Below are 17,492 nucleotides of genomic sequence, written 5' to 3'. Positions count from 1 at the left end.
TGTGAAAGCCTTAGGTAAACATATCGTAATAAAGTTACGAGAAGGGACGTAGTGCCAAAGTAGAAGGGATAAAATCATTGGGGCGTAAAGAATTAACACTGTCCTTCTTTTTTACATCAACGTATTATCCCTGTGAGAAAGTCTGATACTGTGTTTTATTTATTATTTAAATCGTAATGAATATCACATATCGTCTCTATAGCATCGATCGATTCGGGACAATGAATAAATAATTGCAAATTCTAATCTAGTCCATGACGTTCTTTATTTACCCTTTCGATACACGCCCATTGCAGCGGATCCGGTGCATAAATCTTTAGCAGTTGTTTTAATAGATCCGTATTAAATGCAATCCTGGTATAGCATGAAGATTAAGTACAATTTAAATGTAGATTCGAAGTAGGTCCTCCGACTGGATCTATGTCACTTATGTTAATGCAGTATAGATTTTCCCACGAAAATAGTCACGGGCAGTATCAATAATTCTAATTTAATTTATTAGCCTGTAAATTAATTCAAAATGCATGCGACAGTCACGTGAAAGTCGAATTAAGTTATAGAATTGTTTTTTAACTATCTGATAAAAGCTCTATATTATTGATCGAACGTAATAAACAGGGCGAAATTCAGATTGTCCCCTGAAATTTTTCATGAGGTTTGATTAACCGAGCTTTCACTGTTTAACTTTCTCATGGACCAACGTCATCTTGCCTAACCCTTTACAAACCTATAAAAGTTTATACGCACGAGTTATAGTCTCGACCACGCGCTATAAATTAGATGACATAATTCGTTCTACATTCGAACGACAAAAAGTCGGGTTACGTTCATCGTAAATTTCAGTGAGGCTGTTTACCCAGGCGAACCTTTTTGTTACAAGCGGCAATAGAGTTGGCCACGACCTGACGTAACTAGCCTTAAGTTGATCCCACAGGGTCGGTAGCAAGAGCAAAGTGAAAAAAAAAGTGTATGCGACTATCAAAATATTTCAACTCGCCGGACTGTACCAAATGCACGGGTGATTCTATGTAGGACTGGTGACGTTCTATAAATTGACGTCATTTTTATCCATACATGCCGACCGGCTTAAAGGCGGCAGATGGTTTAGAATGCCCTATTAAGGGGATATTCTGTTGAGGATTAAAACCCAGCCATGTGACTGGTATTTAATCCTTTGAAATAGACCTGGTACCGGGTATCGGCTCGGTCTTATTAACAAGTGTAGCGCAGATGTCGCCGATAAAGGCGTGTTCACATGTAAATAACTCTTCGACACGGACACATGTGATTTCGTTGTCTCGAGGATTTTACCACGAGGCAAAGTATCAGGCAGGACCTTGAATAAAATAGCATTACCGATACTCTGTCACGTATATGCAAACATTCTGTCTTCAAGAGTACCAACATGTACGATCGTTAATTCTTATGGTTTCTACAATGGCGTGTTTGAAAACGCACCCAGGAATGTCGTCTTTTTCTTTTGGTCATTCTTCTACGTGAACAGTTCGAGCTGTGAAAAAGGGTAAGAGTCGTGAATTGAATGGAGACCAGAATAGTAAATGGGTAGGTCAGCCAAGACGTGGCCGATGAATATTTGTTTCAATCGCACCGAGGACCACCCATTGAGGATACCGCATTAGGCTACTACCTCCATAACCTATCCAATCCTAGGACGTTACGAGGGCCGGTCTACAAATAGATTAATGGTGTAAATTGAACAGATCCGGTGTGTTCCTACCGGAGATCATGGCGGACACTGCGCCGATATACAGAGCGTAATCCTTTACGTTGTCGTTCCCGTGGGGAATTATGGATCGTGATTTAAGCAACGGCATTTCTATGAAATACAGCCGAAGTGTCGAGTCGGCGAGCGCGGAGAGGGGGTACAACATTTTATGGAATTAATGCGGCAATTAACGTTATTTATTCTAGTCGCTCGTGCTATTAGGTATTATTTACAGGAATGTAGACCGAGGAAAACATGGCTGGTTCGTTAAGTCGCCTCGAGGGCAACTTAAATTTACCGCCACGAATGGCGCGCTTTGCCTGCACTTTTCTCACTCTTCGAATCGTCCTGGATGCAGCGGACATGCACCTCGGTGCAATCTCCTTGCTAATTCGGTACGCTAGAAGTCGTTTTGAAGTGCGCGACTGCAGGTTACGGCTACTCGTCCCGAGACTCTGTCTCTGCCGTGCGCCTGCGTATATTATTTTACTTGAATGTATAGGAAGTCAAACGAGTTAGGTTAGGTTTATCGCGAATGAATATTCATCGTTTTCGCGACAATTTCATCCAATATTTCGTGCCCTCGGCCAGCGCCAAGCACCGAAGACTCCACTGACATATAACTTTATACCGTTCCATGCGAACTTCTCATATTTCTGACCATCTGCTCCCTGCAGCTTCGACGTCCTCGTGTTATTACTTAATATCATCTAATCCATATTTTTCACCCTTTCCGACTTGCCCCTTCGTACATTTCCTCTTCGACGAATACATACGATTCGTAGCTACGGTTCACCTGTCACCGAATTTATCGACGCCACTTGTAGCTAGCAGCGGAGTCACATTTCTCAAGCAATTCGCACGATACGACCTCAGTTTTATACGATCTTTTTTTTCTGTTCTCGAAGTAGCTGTTTTTTTTCGTCAGACTTTTCACGGACCGCAGGTCCCTCCTAAGATGATCATAAGAGAGGGCAGTGTGCAGTATATCGCGATACTCGTTATCCGGGTCTCTGCTCAGCTCAATTTCTCTTGGTATCTTATGGGCGTACGTGTGTACTCGTACAATAACGCGGCTACATCCACCCGAGTAATTATTTTCAGTTATTCACAGGATTCATTGCTCCACGTTACAAAGTGCCACATAGCTAGTTATTAATGGAAGTTCCGGGTATCTTACAGCGTGCGAAACCGTCCACCAATCTTATGCCCGCGCAAGCTGTGACCCACGATAGATCTTGGGTAGGGCAAACTGTGCTTATGCCTAGGTTATGCTCGTGTCGCACTGTGACCTTTAGTAGGTGGTTTCTCCCACCCTCTCACGGTATCACTCTGGTAACATTCCCTTTGCTGTTCTCTCCTCCACGCATCCCCCTGCCATTCACTTTGACCCCCGTGGATACCTAATGAGCGCATTAATAACGAAACCAGTGCCTGCTCTTCGCTCACCCTATAGCTAGTGCCCACCGGTACCAACCAGCAGGAACAGCAGTGCTGCCAACTGAGTACTTTTGAAGAAAGTGTACTTTACAACCACTTTCGAGTCAACCCTATGTTTACTTCTACCCTCGTTAACAGTTCATTTGAAATTCTTCGTAGTTTCATAACCGTAAATACTCGTACAGTCTGGATCGTATGTGCACATATGCTATATTCATGTTTATGCAATAAGATACGTCTACTTTAATTCCATATAGATTTCCTCTACGTGCTGCTTAGGATCGACTTGATATTATTTTTATATTTTTATATGGGCTCTGTGAACCAGTGCATACTATACTGCGACAGGACCAAAGGAGGTACAGTGCGTTCCAAGAATTGTCAAAAGGAAATAAAACACATAGAGATCTCAATGAGCGATAACCAAACATCTCACACGCACGATTTGGTTAGCTCCGTATATGGTGCGTCTTGTTGATGAAGATCATCGCTGACCGGTAATTAATAATGCGTGATTTGCATAATCTTACACCTACCGGCTGACCCCAGTGTGCCACAGGGCAGAACCCTTTTCGAACTATCGTGGCGCCACGTTCGGCTACCAGGTTATCCAGATCAGAATTGCATAATTTATTATTAGAGAATGTTGCCGTACAGTGCTTTAAATACATGAAGCTTTACTTTATATGTTTTCTGAAAGTGTAGTATGGAGTGTCCGGAGGATTTTTTTTTATTGATTTCATTCAGACGCAAGGAACCCCATTTTCAGTATCCGTCGAATCCTCCCATTCGCTATTGCTTAGATCCTTGCGCAAGTTGTCTATTATGCTACCTGTACATCCGGACTCTGATAAGTAATCCAACAGTTCCGCTACTATTTTGTGTCGTGGTCTACTGAAGAATTCACCAGCAGCTTCGTGCAAGTCGACGATTGGTTTCGTCTGTAGAATATGACTATGGGAAAAAAGACTGTTATCTTTCGACTGTTTCTCCTTTAGAAAGTAAAGTTTGCCGTCTAGTCTCTCGGTTATATCCGGAGCAAATACACTGATAAAAGCTGCAAGCTCACCTCAAGAGAATTGAGATCAATCCTTTGATTTCTGGATGAGCTTTGAAGTACTGCTCGTTATCTTTTCTTTGCTTCATTTTCTTAAGATTTAACGTTCGTTGCTGATCTTTCGTTAATGTCCCTAGATCGTAATGTTCCATACCGTAAGGAGGATCTGTCGGATGAAAGGGATGCTCTTCCAAAATTTCTAATGAATCATCAGCCATTTCAATGAGATATATTAATTTTTTTTTAAATCGATCAAATATTTAATGACAATTATTCTCTGGCAACTGTCACCATGGGAACGTGTATGAAGTTTGTTGAAGATCCAAATAAATGAAAAGGGATCGATCCTCTTTTTTTTATAAATAAACATTTTCATGCGTCCAATCTATAAACCGTGATCCAATATTTAAAGAAAAATATGGAACGTTTTGTACAGCTAACGCTTATCGACTTTATGTGACATTGACCAAGTCCAAGTTACCAGTGACTGACAGAACTTCGATAGCGAGCTACGCGAGGAAGTTGAATCGAATCAAGTCTTATCCTCGTAAATGTTGATGAGGTCCTCGATAAAGTTCATCCAGACGTTTTATGACCTGGATTCACCATTCGTTTGTTCCTCTCCTAACTTACCTTATCGTGGAAGGATCTTGAGCCCTTAATAAAAAATTTTATATAAAACTATCAAAGTTACGCAAAAACAATAATAACAATATAATCGCGTGTACATATATAAAATCCGTTATTGAAAACATATATTCAAGATACCATGGAAACACAGTCGTTTTGTAGCTGTATTGCGTTGTATTTCTTGTTCCAAACAGTTCTCGAATCTTATCTCAAGCTCCGTTTGTCCGTGTCCCATTCCGAATGTACAACTCAGAACTACATGTCGCATTGAGAGACCCGATACGCGTGCAGCGCATGTGTACGAACCTTGAACGTGCACGCGTGACTTTTGTTAGGGGACCGCAGCGCGGGTATTCGCATCGATATCGTTAAGATATCGATCGAACGATCTCGTCCGATCTGACCATCGCTGAAACCGGTGCTCTAACGTTCTGCACTATGTTCCAGGGGCTGCGGTCGAGTATAGCCTGTTAACAACTCCGGTAACAAGCTGAGGGAGTCTGATGTCTTGTTGCTGCAGGTTGACCCTTTATCCACCTGAACCGCTATTTATGGCGCGATTAAATAATCTTTATAGCTCTGCTAGGGTTACGCGAAATATTACTCGATTTCCGGACGCTTCGACTAATGGACAAATTGGCTTAAATGGGATGTATCGTCACTTTCTCAAACCGGATGCAATTTATGTTCATTTTAACCAAGTTTTATTTCTTTATCCCAATGATTATCTCACACTCTGTTTATTTTCTTGCACGATAAATCGTTAAGATTTATTTTCGAAGATCGGAGCACTCAAGTAATAGAGTGGAGAGATTCCATAGAAATAAAAGGACAATTCCTTCGAATTGATTTACTCTCGGATAAGACTAATAAAACTAATAAAAATCCTCAAATCCGAACTAGGAAGAAAAAGGTATTAAGGGAATCGTCGTAAGCTCTTTCACGGATAATGCGAAATAACATAATTTTTGTTTCACGATGTCAACCCGTTAGGCAAATAATGAATAAGTTCAATGAATGTATTACGTAAGAATTTTATTACACGTAATTCAGTTTTTAATCATACAATAATAATAAAGTAAGGACGATGCATTTTTAAACGTTTCCAAAGACTAATAAGCACGTAAAGAGCTTTTATTATTGTTGGTATCGATATATTATCAGTGTTAACGCGTTTTACTCCAATAACGAACGTCGTACAAAATTATTAATCGCAAAGTGATTTTATCTAAGCACAAGGCAAGACGTAGGTAGAGTGTGCTCAGTGAAATCTAGTATTCGAATTATTTCAGTCCAGTGTGCTAGTGCACTTTTAATCCCAGCGTACACATCTCCTAGCGTGTGCGCAAGCACTGTAAGCTCCCGGTAAGGTAGCATTAATGGCCTAGCTTTATACAAAATTTAAGCGGCTTACGAAGTCTTCTCAAGACCGGTATATTAATTGTCATACACTCACTTTCGCGTACCGGCAAAATCCTACGAATCGCACCCGACAATACTTCATCGGCGCCAGATAAAACGTGTGATCCCTGATGGTATAAAATTTGACGTTGAATTTCCCATAGCAAGCAATGTAAAAAAAAATCAGAATTGAACTTTCCTCAAGGAAAATAAGTAAAGTAATGCCAATCAAGTTACGCGGTTCAATTACTATACAATTAACATAGTAATTGATTGTTCATTGATAAGATCCTCACTGTAACGAGAAATGCATAGATCTACGTTCACGGATCTACGTTCGTTGGACGCACAAATCACGCACGGGCGTTAACGTTGGGTTAGATATACGACTCGAATCTAAGCGTACTAAAACTTCTCGTCAAAGGTGTGAACCGTCGGCATACCACTCGAGTTCACGGCGCTCGGCCCAAGTCTCGAAAGACAATTTCCCACTATGGTAGATAAATCACCCAGGTAATTAAAGATGTGTTTAGATAACGCTCTTGAGATGCGCGATACCACCTCGCGGAGGATAAACGTTAGCATGCATTATACATGTGCGGCCGGCGCACGTTTACTCGAGTCTTACCTCCCACGTTGTTCCGCGATTAGGCGCTACGTGGTATAAGATGCTGTTGGTTTACCTATTAGCCCTCAAATCAATATTAGCCATATTAAATATGTACAGTTATTCTTCGTATACATACACAGTGTCATCTCACGTATGGCTACTCACAAATTCCTATTAGAACACGTTATTCTGATTACCAATAAGCATATGACTTTTTTTGATAAATGAATTAAAAATATGTTATAGTTTATAAGAAAATACATATTTTTAAATTTATTCAATTTTATACTGCAAAAAGTATAGTAGCGTCAAACTGATAGTTTCTCTAGATTACCTGTAGAACTATAGAGTGCCTGATATCGATATACCTACGGATTAGCAGATTAGTGTTCATCATGAAATTCATGTTGCCAGATATGGAGGACACGCAATGTTTGGAAATGAGAATGTGCGAACGTGTTTATTAGATATACGTGTGCAGGACAGAGGTTGACGCCATGTTTAGTTTTGTGCAGTAGACAGACTCGCAGTATGGGGTTAGATTTTTTTACAAAGGACTATACTTCAGTAACATAATATTACAAGGAACAGCACGTAAAAATAACACGACATCATCGTCTATTCTTTTACACGAATAAGGTTATATGCTTCTATAATATGACATTCAAATTATAAGACACGACCGGACGTCATCACGGGATCCAAGTATCAATAAGTAGCCTAATTAATGCAACGCCCGACTCATACGCGGGAAAGATGATAATTTTACGTAAAAGGAATACTAATCCTGAAGGTGCAGGAAAACAAAAGGGAGAAACATTGGGATGCATGGATATATGGTATAATAGTGACCGTCTAGACGGAATCCTATTAATAGCCTTACCTTCCACTATTATTTTGTCGCTTGCTCGCTCATCCTAACCAATAAATTATGTACACCCCTTTGTCATCCCTCCACACGCTTTCGTGTACATTCCTGACTCGTTTCACACGCGCACGCCATTCATCCGGCAACGGTCATGGGAAGACGACATTATAAAACAGCACCACCAAAACGAACTATTCTTCTACGTATCCTCGCTGACAAACCGAATCTCTCGTCACGCTTAGCCGACTTCCTCGGGCACCTTAGGAACATGTATTACGTCATGGCTTGAAAGATGCAACCCCTATATGCCCATCTTGGGGGATATCTGTGTCTAATTTATTTCCTCCCTTGAATTACGCGAATTAGGGGCTTTTGGAGCAATACCCAATCGTCAGTAATCTGATTGTGTGTCTAGGCAGGCATCAAAAATTTCTTGATATATCATGTAGCAGCTTAGGAAAATTATTGCAGGAATAATTGGTACAGAAAATCCAATTGCGGATGATTACGTAAATTTGAAATCACTTTGGACGTGAATATTTTTGAAATCTCATATAACGAAGGGTCAGGAATTTTTTACAGGCAAAAATGACGAATATACTTCATTTTCTAATGCCACCTGTTACGTTTAATAATGTTAGAAAAAAATTTTGGAAATGGTTTGGTGTTTCGCAGGAATTCGATTTACAGACTCTAGGGCTTTCTAGGCTTTTACGAGCAAGGGGAAAAAATACGAAGGGACGAAGTATCCCTGGTATAAAAACAAGATGGCACATTATGCCGTTGAGACGGAAGAACGGAAGACTTCAGTATTTTTCTATGGGCGCGAGAACGCGTAATCCGGGGTATCGCTTTACAATACTACGTCGTTCGTTCTGTTGGCAGTTCGGCTGGGGGTTGAGAGCTGGCCAGGGGGGTCGGAGCAAAGGATAATATTGACTCAGCAATGCCGCTCTGTAGCTCGTACGTACCGAGTGAGTCTCTGCGACGAATAGGGGTTGCCGACTGGGTTTAATGTTTTGCCACTGACCACGTTCACTTCACGTCGTGACATAAGTTTGCTCTATCAAGTGCTCGTGGGTAACTACGTTTCTCGACAAAACCAGGCAAACGAAGTAAATCGACCCAAATACTGTTCTATTTACGTTATTCAATGTTACATCATCGTTTGTCGATATTAATGAATACGATGCAATTTTAACGAATCATACCCATTAATTCGCAGGTCGATTAATTTACGAACGCCAGGTATTTATTCGTGCTTATACTTTCCCATTATTTGAGAATTGTTGCGTGTTATAGCGTTGGATCGTGCAACGTCAGTTTACAAGCCAGCAAGTATAGACCATAAGCTTTGGTAATGGAACGTAATAGCGGTACTGAGCAACGTGGTTAAGCTGCTTATACAACCTCTTTTGACTGGTTGGACTGCCACACTGATGATATTATTCCAGACCGAAAACGGTAGGACTTTCGTAGGAATTATTTCCCCGTAAATTCTCATGGTTATCCGCTTGTCCCAAAATTGCTTTTAATCGACGACATTCTTGCAGGGATGCGAATAGATTTTTTTTCTTAAAATTTGACTTTTGTTTTTCACCATTATAATAAAATACTCGTAGTATCGTACGAGTAGGTCATTACTATGAGGAAGTTCTCTCGTTCTTATCGAACTTGAATCGGTTTATTCTCTGTCTTCTTGAATTTACATAGAATTCTAAAGAGTCTGTTGTTTAATGAACTTATACACGAGAAATATTTAGTCTTGTACTGCCATCGAATCCAAGCGATTCCTACCGATCGGATTTTCTCTGAAGTTGCGCTACGTGCGTATTTTCCTGTCGGCAGTGTCTCTTGTAATAATAATATTTCTGAAGAATTCTATTGCATTGGTAATATATTTTTTGAAATATTAAATTCTTATTGTGTCTATAATTCATAGTTTGGAATTGTTCCTGGGAGATGTATGGTAAATTGGATAACAGGATGAGATCAGTTGATCCTTGATGTGGATATTGGATAAAATTGTCTGTAGCTACAATGTGTAACATAATCCTTATGTGTGTAAATAAGGACAATTGTTTCTTAACTTGGCAATTATAACTATTTGCAACATATTATTGAGAATTTCTTTTCAATGCGCATACCAATCTTCTACTTACCTTCTAGGTAAACCTCGTGTGGGTTTAGATTATTAATCTGCAGAACAAATCTCCAAGCGCCTCCAGTCAATGGAAATTGCGGGCGCACGTGAGCGGCATTCCGAATGACACGAGACTCTCCCTCGTACCTCGACTTTAAGATTCCAGTAAAATGCACATAAATCATCTATAATTGACGTCAGCCGATACATATCGATCTCGCGATGACGATCGCGACCATGCACGTGAGTCCTCGACCACACCTAGTGAACTTGGTAAGAGTAATTCAATACTTGACATACTTTTACTTACCGAATTAAAAACTCTGACGTTATGTCAAAATTGATGTGGCATTTTTTAAATTAATTTTTCGTGTATATGATTTATAACAAATTTAAAATATCGTTATCCGATATAACATAGAGGTCAGCATCGATACAGGTATAACATATAAAATCATATACACCGAAGTGAAAATTTCAATATTTATGTCAATTTATAATAATGAAAATGATTGATATTTCGTAAATTTGAATGAATTTTTCTATATCTATCAATTTAGTAAGTGGTGTCAATTTTTTGTCAATTTCCGAAAATTCCTTATCCTCGTCGTAGAATACAGACGTCATCCAGCATCCTCTCAATCATCATTACATTAGCGGTAATGATCCATTAGCATCCATCAAGCGGCTGTCGTTAATGCTTGTTCAGCGTTCATCGGGGAGTTCATCCCGAGACCACAATGGCGGCCGGAAATGCTCGAAACAATCACGCATCGGCTTCCGCGAGACAGAAACGTGACTGCCATCTGAAAATCCGTCCTGTTAGCTAGACGTCCCATGAGACGTTTACGTATAGTACAAAAGGCATTAAAACCAAGGGAACACGTGGAACTGCGTGTTCACACTTCGTCATTCAAATGACGAACATGATTTTGGTCGACGATACGCCTACACTGATAGTCAAACGTCTATCTCGCCGTGGTGTACTGACGTTTGTAACTATTTGTTTCTCGGTTAGCCTGGCTACATCAATACGTCGCGCTTCTTATGTTCACGGCTGTTAGCTAATGTGCCACTATCGATAAAGACTAATACACTAGTTGAAGGTAAGAAGAAGAAATGAATGAAAAAAATTAATGATTTTCAAAACTACTCAATAAAATTTTTTATAATTTGAACAATGTTGAATATTTTGAATACTCAGTGGTTGTAGAGACGTGGAGATTTCATTCTTTGATCATTTGTGAAAATCGAATTTTCAAACTGAAAATAGACGTGACCACGTGTATTTATGAAAAAATCTGCCATTGGACCAAAAGAAATTTACATTTGGATCGCAGATGTGTTTTGTTTTACCAGACAGTAAGCAGCGCCAAAAGACAGGCGGTGGCCCAATTTTATATAAACATGCCGCGAGAGTTATGTCAAGGGAAGTAAAATCTGAATAAGGGTGCCTGTCATCGCATGTATTAAAAGCAGCAAATATTTATCGTGTGTGTTTTTGATTTTACTGATATTTTTCTCTTATTCAAATAATGTATTAATCATCGACGCGAATTTTTGTTCAGGTTGTTTAAAACACAACACATCCCCATCGTATAAACCGTTTGCAAGTGAGAGATACCCGTTATGAACTCAACGACTAATAAGTTTGGCATGCAACGGCACGCCTCGGGGAAGAAATCTGGCCTTAAATTTACATTTCAAATACGATATTTCAGACGGGAAATTTGCCGGAACTTTAACCACCTCGCTTAAGCATATGTATCAGCCAGTATCCTCGAATGAAGTTTAACCTTTTACTACACGGTCTCTTGCCAAACACTAATTCGTTCGCGTAAGGAGTAAGGAGTAGGTCTGTAACCTAGGATCCCCGAGGGACATAAACACTCCCAACGGTAGAACCTAGAAGGGTTAGTAGACTCGCGCTTAATTAAATAAAACACCCCAATCCCCGTTTTCCCAGCGTTGGGGACTTACGCACGTTAAGCCAAGGGATGTTTCTCCACTTCAGAGTTTCCTCATTTACTGTCACTCCCGTCAACGAGTAAAACGATGCCAAGACATTTCTTGTCAAGCGCAACATTTCGACTTTCTCAAATAATCCCATAACTTTCTCCATTTCGAACTAAATTAATGGTAGAAAAGACATTTTCAACAACATTAACTGTTTCGTATCATCTCTTAAGCAGATTTTTCCCTGTAAGCAAATTTGTTTAAAAAATGTTTTAATTGCCCAGAATGTCCTCTCGATTACATATTTACGATAAATATTTAAAAACAACAGATCGTACCATTTTCAAACCAAAATTTTAAAATTAGCCCCTTCCACGTAGGCTGGACCGCTTTAAAAGCTCTTATGATAGACATGGGGATGAAAGCGAACCCCATGTTCCAATCAACAGATAAAGTGGTGACGTTCTAAAGCAAAGTTTTCTTTACAATCCTTTATGCATAAGACTTGCTCCATCTCAAAGAATCGAGAACTTTCTCTCTATTTAAACCTTCATAAGTAATTTACAATTTTTCAAACCTTATATTGATCGCGATAAAAGAATCTCTATAAGCTCCTCTTTACAGTAATTCTCGTTAAAGTCATTAAAGACCTATGCTACACTTACCTACTCATATTGCTTAGAACGCGTAAAAAGATAATCGACGCACTATATGCATGCTACAATAACTGAGAACCGCTGATTGTCGTTTGTATAAGCAGTTCGCGTAGGCAAGGTGATACAATTTGCCAGCCTGGCGCTTCTATTCCGTATCGTTGTTGGTTCGGTTGTTGCCGTTGTTGTAGGTACCGTGTAAGCACGGAGAGCCACGTAGTGACTTCAAGCTGGTACGAGACGAGGAGGTGCACGCCTTCGTGGGCCCAGGATCGCCCACGTTGTGTCACGCGAGAGCGATGGTGGCTTTGATATCCTTCTGCACGCTGTCGATATTCATTCGATATTTATTTCACGTGATTATGCATCCTGCTCATACGATACAAGGGACTCGTGGAGGATATGCCTACCTTTCTGCCACCCTACCTATCATACAACCTACCTACCTACCTATCTACCCTGCCGAAGTTTACATGGTCCCATAAGGAGCTACTCGGGGGTAATCGATTTGAGATTTTACGACTGGAGTCGTAACTCGTTTTATCGGGCACAGAGCGGGACGTTGGGATTTAACGTGATTTATTTCTAGGGGTAGTTTAAAAAAGGAAAGATGGAAAAAAGGGAACGACCAATTTCTATCTAAACGAGACAATTTTCTTAACCCCCCACTGTCTTCTGTCCAATCACGAACAAAAGGGTAGTTATACGTTATTTTATTCACAATAATTTTGTTTCGTAGGGAGATCTTAGTAAATTGTTTCATGATATATAAATTTGAATGTTTTTTTTTATTATCTTCATACAAATTTTTCAAAAATTAACGTACATTGGTATTGCGTGGGTTTTTTTGAGTTTAAACAAATTTGTTTGTTGTGTGCTATGTGGATATGTTCTTTCCATTGGGAATAATATTATCGCGACTGTAATTCTCGGCGATAAACGGTTTAGAATGATTTACAAGTATCATAGATTTATTAGGTCCTTGGGTTAATGTGCAACCGATACACCCAGTAAAGTTGCACGCTACGAATAATAATTTGTCTCAGTCAAGTAGCAAATCGTTAAGGTGGTGAAGTACAAGCATCGCACGCTTACTGTACAGAGGAGTCACTCTCTAATCGTGATACGTCTAACTCGTTCGGTGTGCAAACAAGATATATGATCCCATACGTCGTATTACAAATTAAAGGAGAAGTACACAGGGGTACAATTTTCAACGTTACTAATAACTTAATCTTCATATCTGAGTTATATTGCATTTTTTATTTCTCATTTCTGACTCCAGAACAATGTACCTTCATGCTTTTTATTTTTTCTCTTAGACTCACAAGGAATAGACTGTACCTACACCGATGATCGAGGCCTTGTCTCTTATTTTTTTGTCTAGACCCATAGAGCTTCTTGTAGCAGTATGCATACGGTAACCATAACACGGGTATAATGTATGATATATGAACTGTAGGTAATATGTAATAACGTTAAGCATAGCTACGCCCACCTAACGCCGAGCAAAACCGACACTTACATTATCTTGCGCTAGTCCACCGCTAGGACGTCGCGGCATTTTAGATCATTCAGAAATTATACAAGGTGCTCTATTTTAATATCCTTACGTCACTATCTCATAAACAAACCAGATATCGAACAAGTGTTTCTATCAAAGATTTTTTGATTCGACGATTTACGATAAATAGTTACATACCCAGATTTCATGTACCTATTCATAAATGAAAGTTATGAACTCTGAAAAAAAATGAGTCAAATATATCATTATACGAAATTCAAATTTTTTTTTTTTCCATAAAACACATACTCCTCGATTGATTTATTTCAAATAAGCTATGGATAATTTTGTAAAATTTTTCCATACGCCATTTTTAGATATGCAGGATCTAAATATTAAAATGACAGTAGTTCACAATCGATATATCGAAATGATATTTCACCACGGGTCGTTGAATTCTCACGTGTAGAAGTCGTTCCATAATCGTTAGATAACAGATAAAGTGTCTCACAGCAGTATCTTCACTCTCTGGTTAAGCAATAACGGGAAATTGTTAATTCGCCGTAAGACCGTACCCAAAGACATTTTGTGGCAAAACGTGGCGATCCAATTCCATCAAGACTGTTATCTCACCGGTCGTGAGTAGCGAATTGTCCGATAATGGTTATTAGCGCACTAAACAGTAACAGTTGTTGCCCCTTGTTAGACTGGTTAGAGAGTAAGACCCAAAGCGAACGCTAACTTTAGTGACTGTCTATACGAGAAACGTTCCTGTCAATGGGACCATCCATTATTTCTCATTATCACCTGTATAAGTCTTTGACAGGTTTCGTGCTGCGTCGCGCATGTTGCGATGTAAACGATAAGCGTAACACCATTACTTCAATATCTTTGGTTTTATTAGCAGTCAGACAGAAATATTCGAAGTCGCTGTCATGGTCCTGATCATTTATAATATAATTGAAGATATTTGATAGTCATGAATAATTACCAGCTGAACTGTTTTTTTTTTTTCTGTATCAAATCCCCCAATTACAGCGCTCTAAGAGCATACGAATATATCAAATGCATCCACTTGCGTGGTATGAGGGTGAGAGATTTTTTTTGAAAAATCAAATAAAAATATTTTCATTTTCAATTCTTCTCAATGTGATACACTCGAGGCTCAGCTGTTTATTCGAAAGCTTCTTATAACTTTCGTTTTCGTAATTGCAGGTTGTTAGCAGAGTACTCGACTCTAGTTGGAGCACGTGGCCTCAGATATAGCGAATACAGAGTATTTGCTCGGCAGAGATACAGAGTATACAGACCTTTTACTTTCATTGTGCAAACCTTCGTCACAGCAATTCTCGTTCGGAACTTTTGGTAAATTAGACTAACAGAAGAGCCGGTCCACGATAATGAACGTATCTTACACAAGTAAGATCGAGTTCGAATAAATTGGTATTTATTAAAATTTTTATTTGACCCGTACGACGTGTAATTTTATATACATAGTAATTAATACTCAGGGACATCCTTTAACAGGATTAACTTCCCGTCAATTATCGCAATAAGGATGAAGCACTTTTGAAAAATCATCACGAACGTTATACGTTCACAGGCGCACATGCGCATTTATTATGTATTATTATAGCGGTTAGCGAATAAGGTATGAAATACAGGATAAACACACTTATCGTCGAGATAATATTATTTCTCCTGGGCCACACACGTTTTCCTTTCTGCTGTGCGAGCTGAGCGAGCTATTTTACATTTTCCCAAGCATGCAACAAACAACCTATGAAATAACGGAGTTACGGCGATTCGCGTATACCGCGTTGCCAAGTGAAGTCTTTTGATACCAGCATGTGCCATATCGTTTTTATGGAACTGGATAGTACTTTTAATCTCGCGGGCAATAAGTGTATGGGATATTTCTTTTCCCAGTGCAAAATACATAGGGATTTTACGCGATGAATCGCGTTTGCTCAGGTGTTGAAATAGACGTCCTGAATACGCTGCTGGGATTATACGAGTCAGTTGAAGAGTAACGTATGGATAAACATGGATGACTGTTAGTCTTTTACTAGAACGGAAGTTCTAAGCCTTGTACGTATACCGATTATAGGTCTTGTAGATGGGAGACATATTGCACGGAAATTGATATACTTATAAAAGAGAAATGGTAATTGTTATAAATTATAATTAAAAGAAAAAATATTATTAATACATATGATCTTATATCTATATATAACGCGTTTAATATTATTAAAGTATAAAATGAATATCAAGTTACATTCTTGTATTATAGTTTTTTAAATCCTACATGAAATAGCTGGTAGATTCGTATACATATAAGTAGTATCTGGTGCACTGAGCTTTATTATGCCTGCACTATTCCCTTCGTCGGTTTAGCGGTTTGCATACGGCTGAAAACGGAATAATTAAACTAATATACTTATTACGCAGGACGTATATAATGGAGGCACGTAATACCGGCTTGTTAGGTTAGGTAGATGTTGGAAATTGGAGAAGGCTAAGGGGATGAGAACTGGCTGTACAAGGATCAGCATGGCCCGTGTCTCGGTTCAGAGTTCGAGACCGGAGTATAGTAAGGGCAGTGCATATTATTACCGCTCCCTTATTTCCCTTCCTCTTGCTTCCCTTTCTATAAATTCCCTATTGTGCTGTCTACCGCGAACCACCTCTTCCATGTATATCACGGATTAGCTCACAGTGCAAAATTCACTTGGTACATGATTTCCTTTCCGGTGGGCCGAGCTAGTTGGAAATTTTGCTGTGTAACTATCTGCGGGAATACATAGGGATGGAATAAAGACACTCGCGTGAGTGTGGGCCATTGAGAATATTATTTTTAAAAAAGTTAAAATTTCATTTTTAATCGTTATACTATGTTTAATAGAACTCTACGAGATTAGCTCGGAATAAAATTAACAGAATTGATTTTTTTATCAGGAAATCATCATCGTTAAACAATAATAATGATTTCAGATATACCATACGTATATACGTACGTATTTAAACGTACATTGAAAATCAACCAATGGACATCCTTTATACACTCTTCTATTAATTATCCTATATTTATTCCTTAGCAATCCCTATCGCTCAAGCTCAGTATTACCACTTTAATATAGTTAATCGTTCGCAGTAGTCCAAATTTTGAAAGAAATGCCTTGCGTAATTTTCAACCGTCTGATTCAATATTCCCATCCCTGGCACGATGGCATGGCCGGTCATATAAACGTATTTGGAACACAAAGAGTTTTCGCGAACCGGTTGTTAATAAATTGTTGCTACCGATCACCGGTTGAAGTTGAACAACAGAAAGCTGAAAGAACGACACGGTGGCCGCAATGTGCTTGTAACACGTTTGTGACAAGCCCGTAGTGTTCAGCGTGAGCAGTGGGCGTGGATCACGACACTACATTACGTTTGGTGGTCTCAGGCCGACATGAGACGGCCATCGGTACGTATATGCATAGAGATACACAAGGTACA

The 17,492-nt window shown here is 39.3% G+C and overlaps 2 protein-coding genes across 2 annotated transcripts in view; one reads left to right on the top strand and one right to left on the bottom strand.

Annotated features, from left to right (window-relative positions):
- The window catches only part of LOC112493789, a 56,206-nt gene extending 40,839 nt beyond the window's left edge, over nt 1-15,367 (top strand). The window contains exon 4 of the mRNA XM_025080953.1: nt 15,204-15,367. Within this exon, the coding sequence (XP_024936721.1) occupies nt 15,204-15,254 (51 nt within the window). The 3' untranslated portion in view covers nt 15,255-15,367. The remainder of the gene's footprint in view (nt 1-15,203) is intronic.
- LOC107263545 lies at nt 3,784-4,518 on the bottom strand. The gene is made up of 2 exons (XM_015730869.2): nt 4,236-4,518; nt 3,784-4,120 (listed from the first exon to the last, which is right to left on the bottom strand). The coding sequence occupies exons 1-2, from the start codon at nt 4,439-4,441 to the stop codon at nt 3,910-3,912; spliced, it is 417 nt and encodes a 138-aa protein (XP_015586355.1). The 5' UTR covers nt 4,442-4,518; the 3' UTR covers nt 3,784-3,909.
- Nucleotides 15,368-17,492: the final 2,125 nt, after the last annotated feature.

The sequence above is a fragment of the Cephus cinctus genome, unplaced genomic scaffold (genome assembly GCF_000341935.2).
Source record: "Cephus cinctus unplaced genomic scaffold, Ccin1 Ccin1_scaffold0160, whole genome shotgun sequence".
Taxonomy (NCBI): domain Eukaryota; kingdom Metazoa; phylum Arthropoda; class Insecta; order Hymenoptera; family Cephidae; genus Cephus; species Cephus cinctus.
The sequence above is the reverse complement of the archived record's forward strand: the minus strand, read 5'-3'. Positions and strand labels throughout refer to the sequence as shown.

Bases quoted from the DNA above. Each gene is read 5' to 3' on its own strand.
- LOC107263545 (XM_015730869.2), bottom strand. From the start codon at position 4,441: ATGGCTGATGATTCATTAGAAATTTTGGAAGAGCATCCCTTTCATCCG. The intron at 4,121-4,235 runs GTGAGCTTGCAG...TTTTTCCCATAG, and splicing joins TTGATCTCAATTCTCTTGAG to TCATATTCTACAGACGAAAC.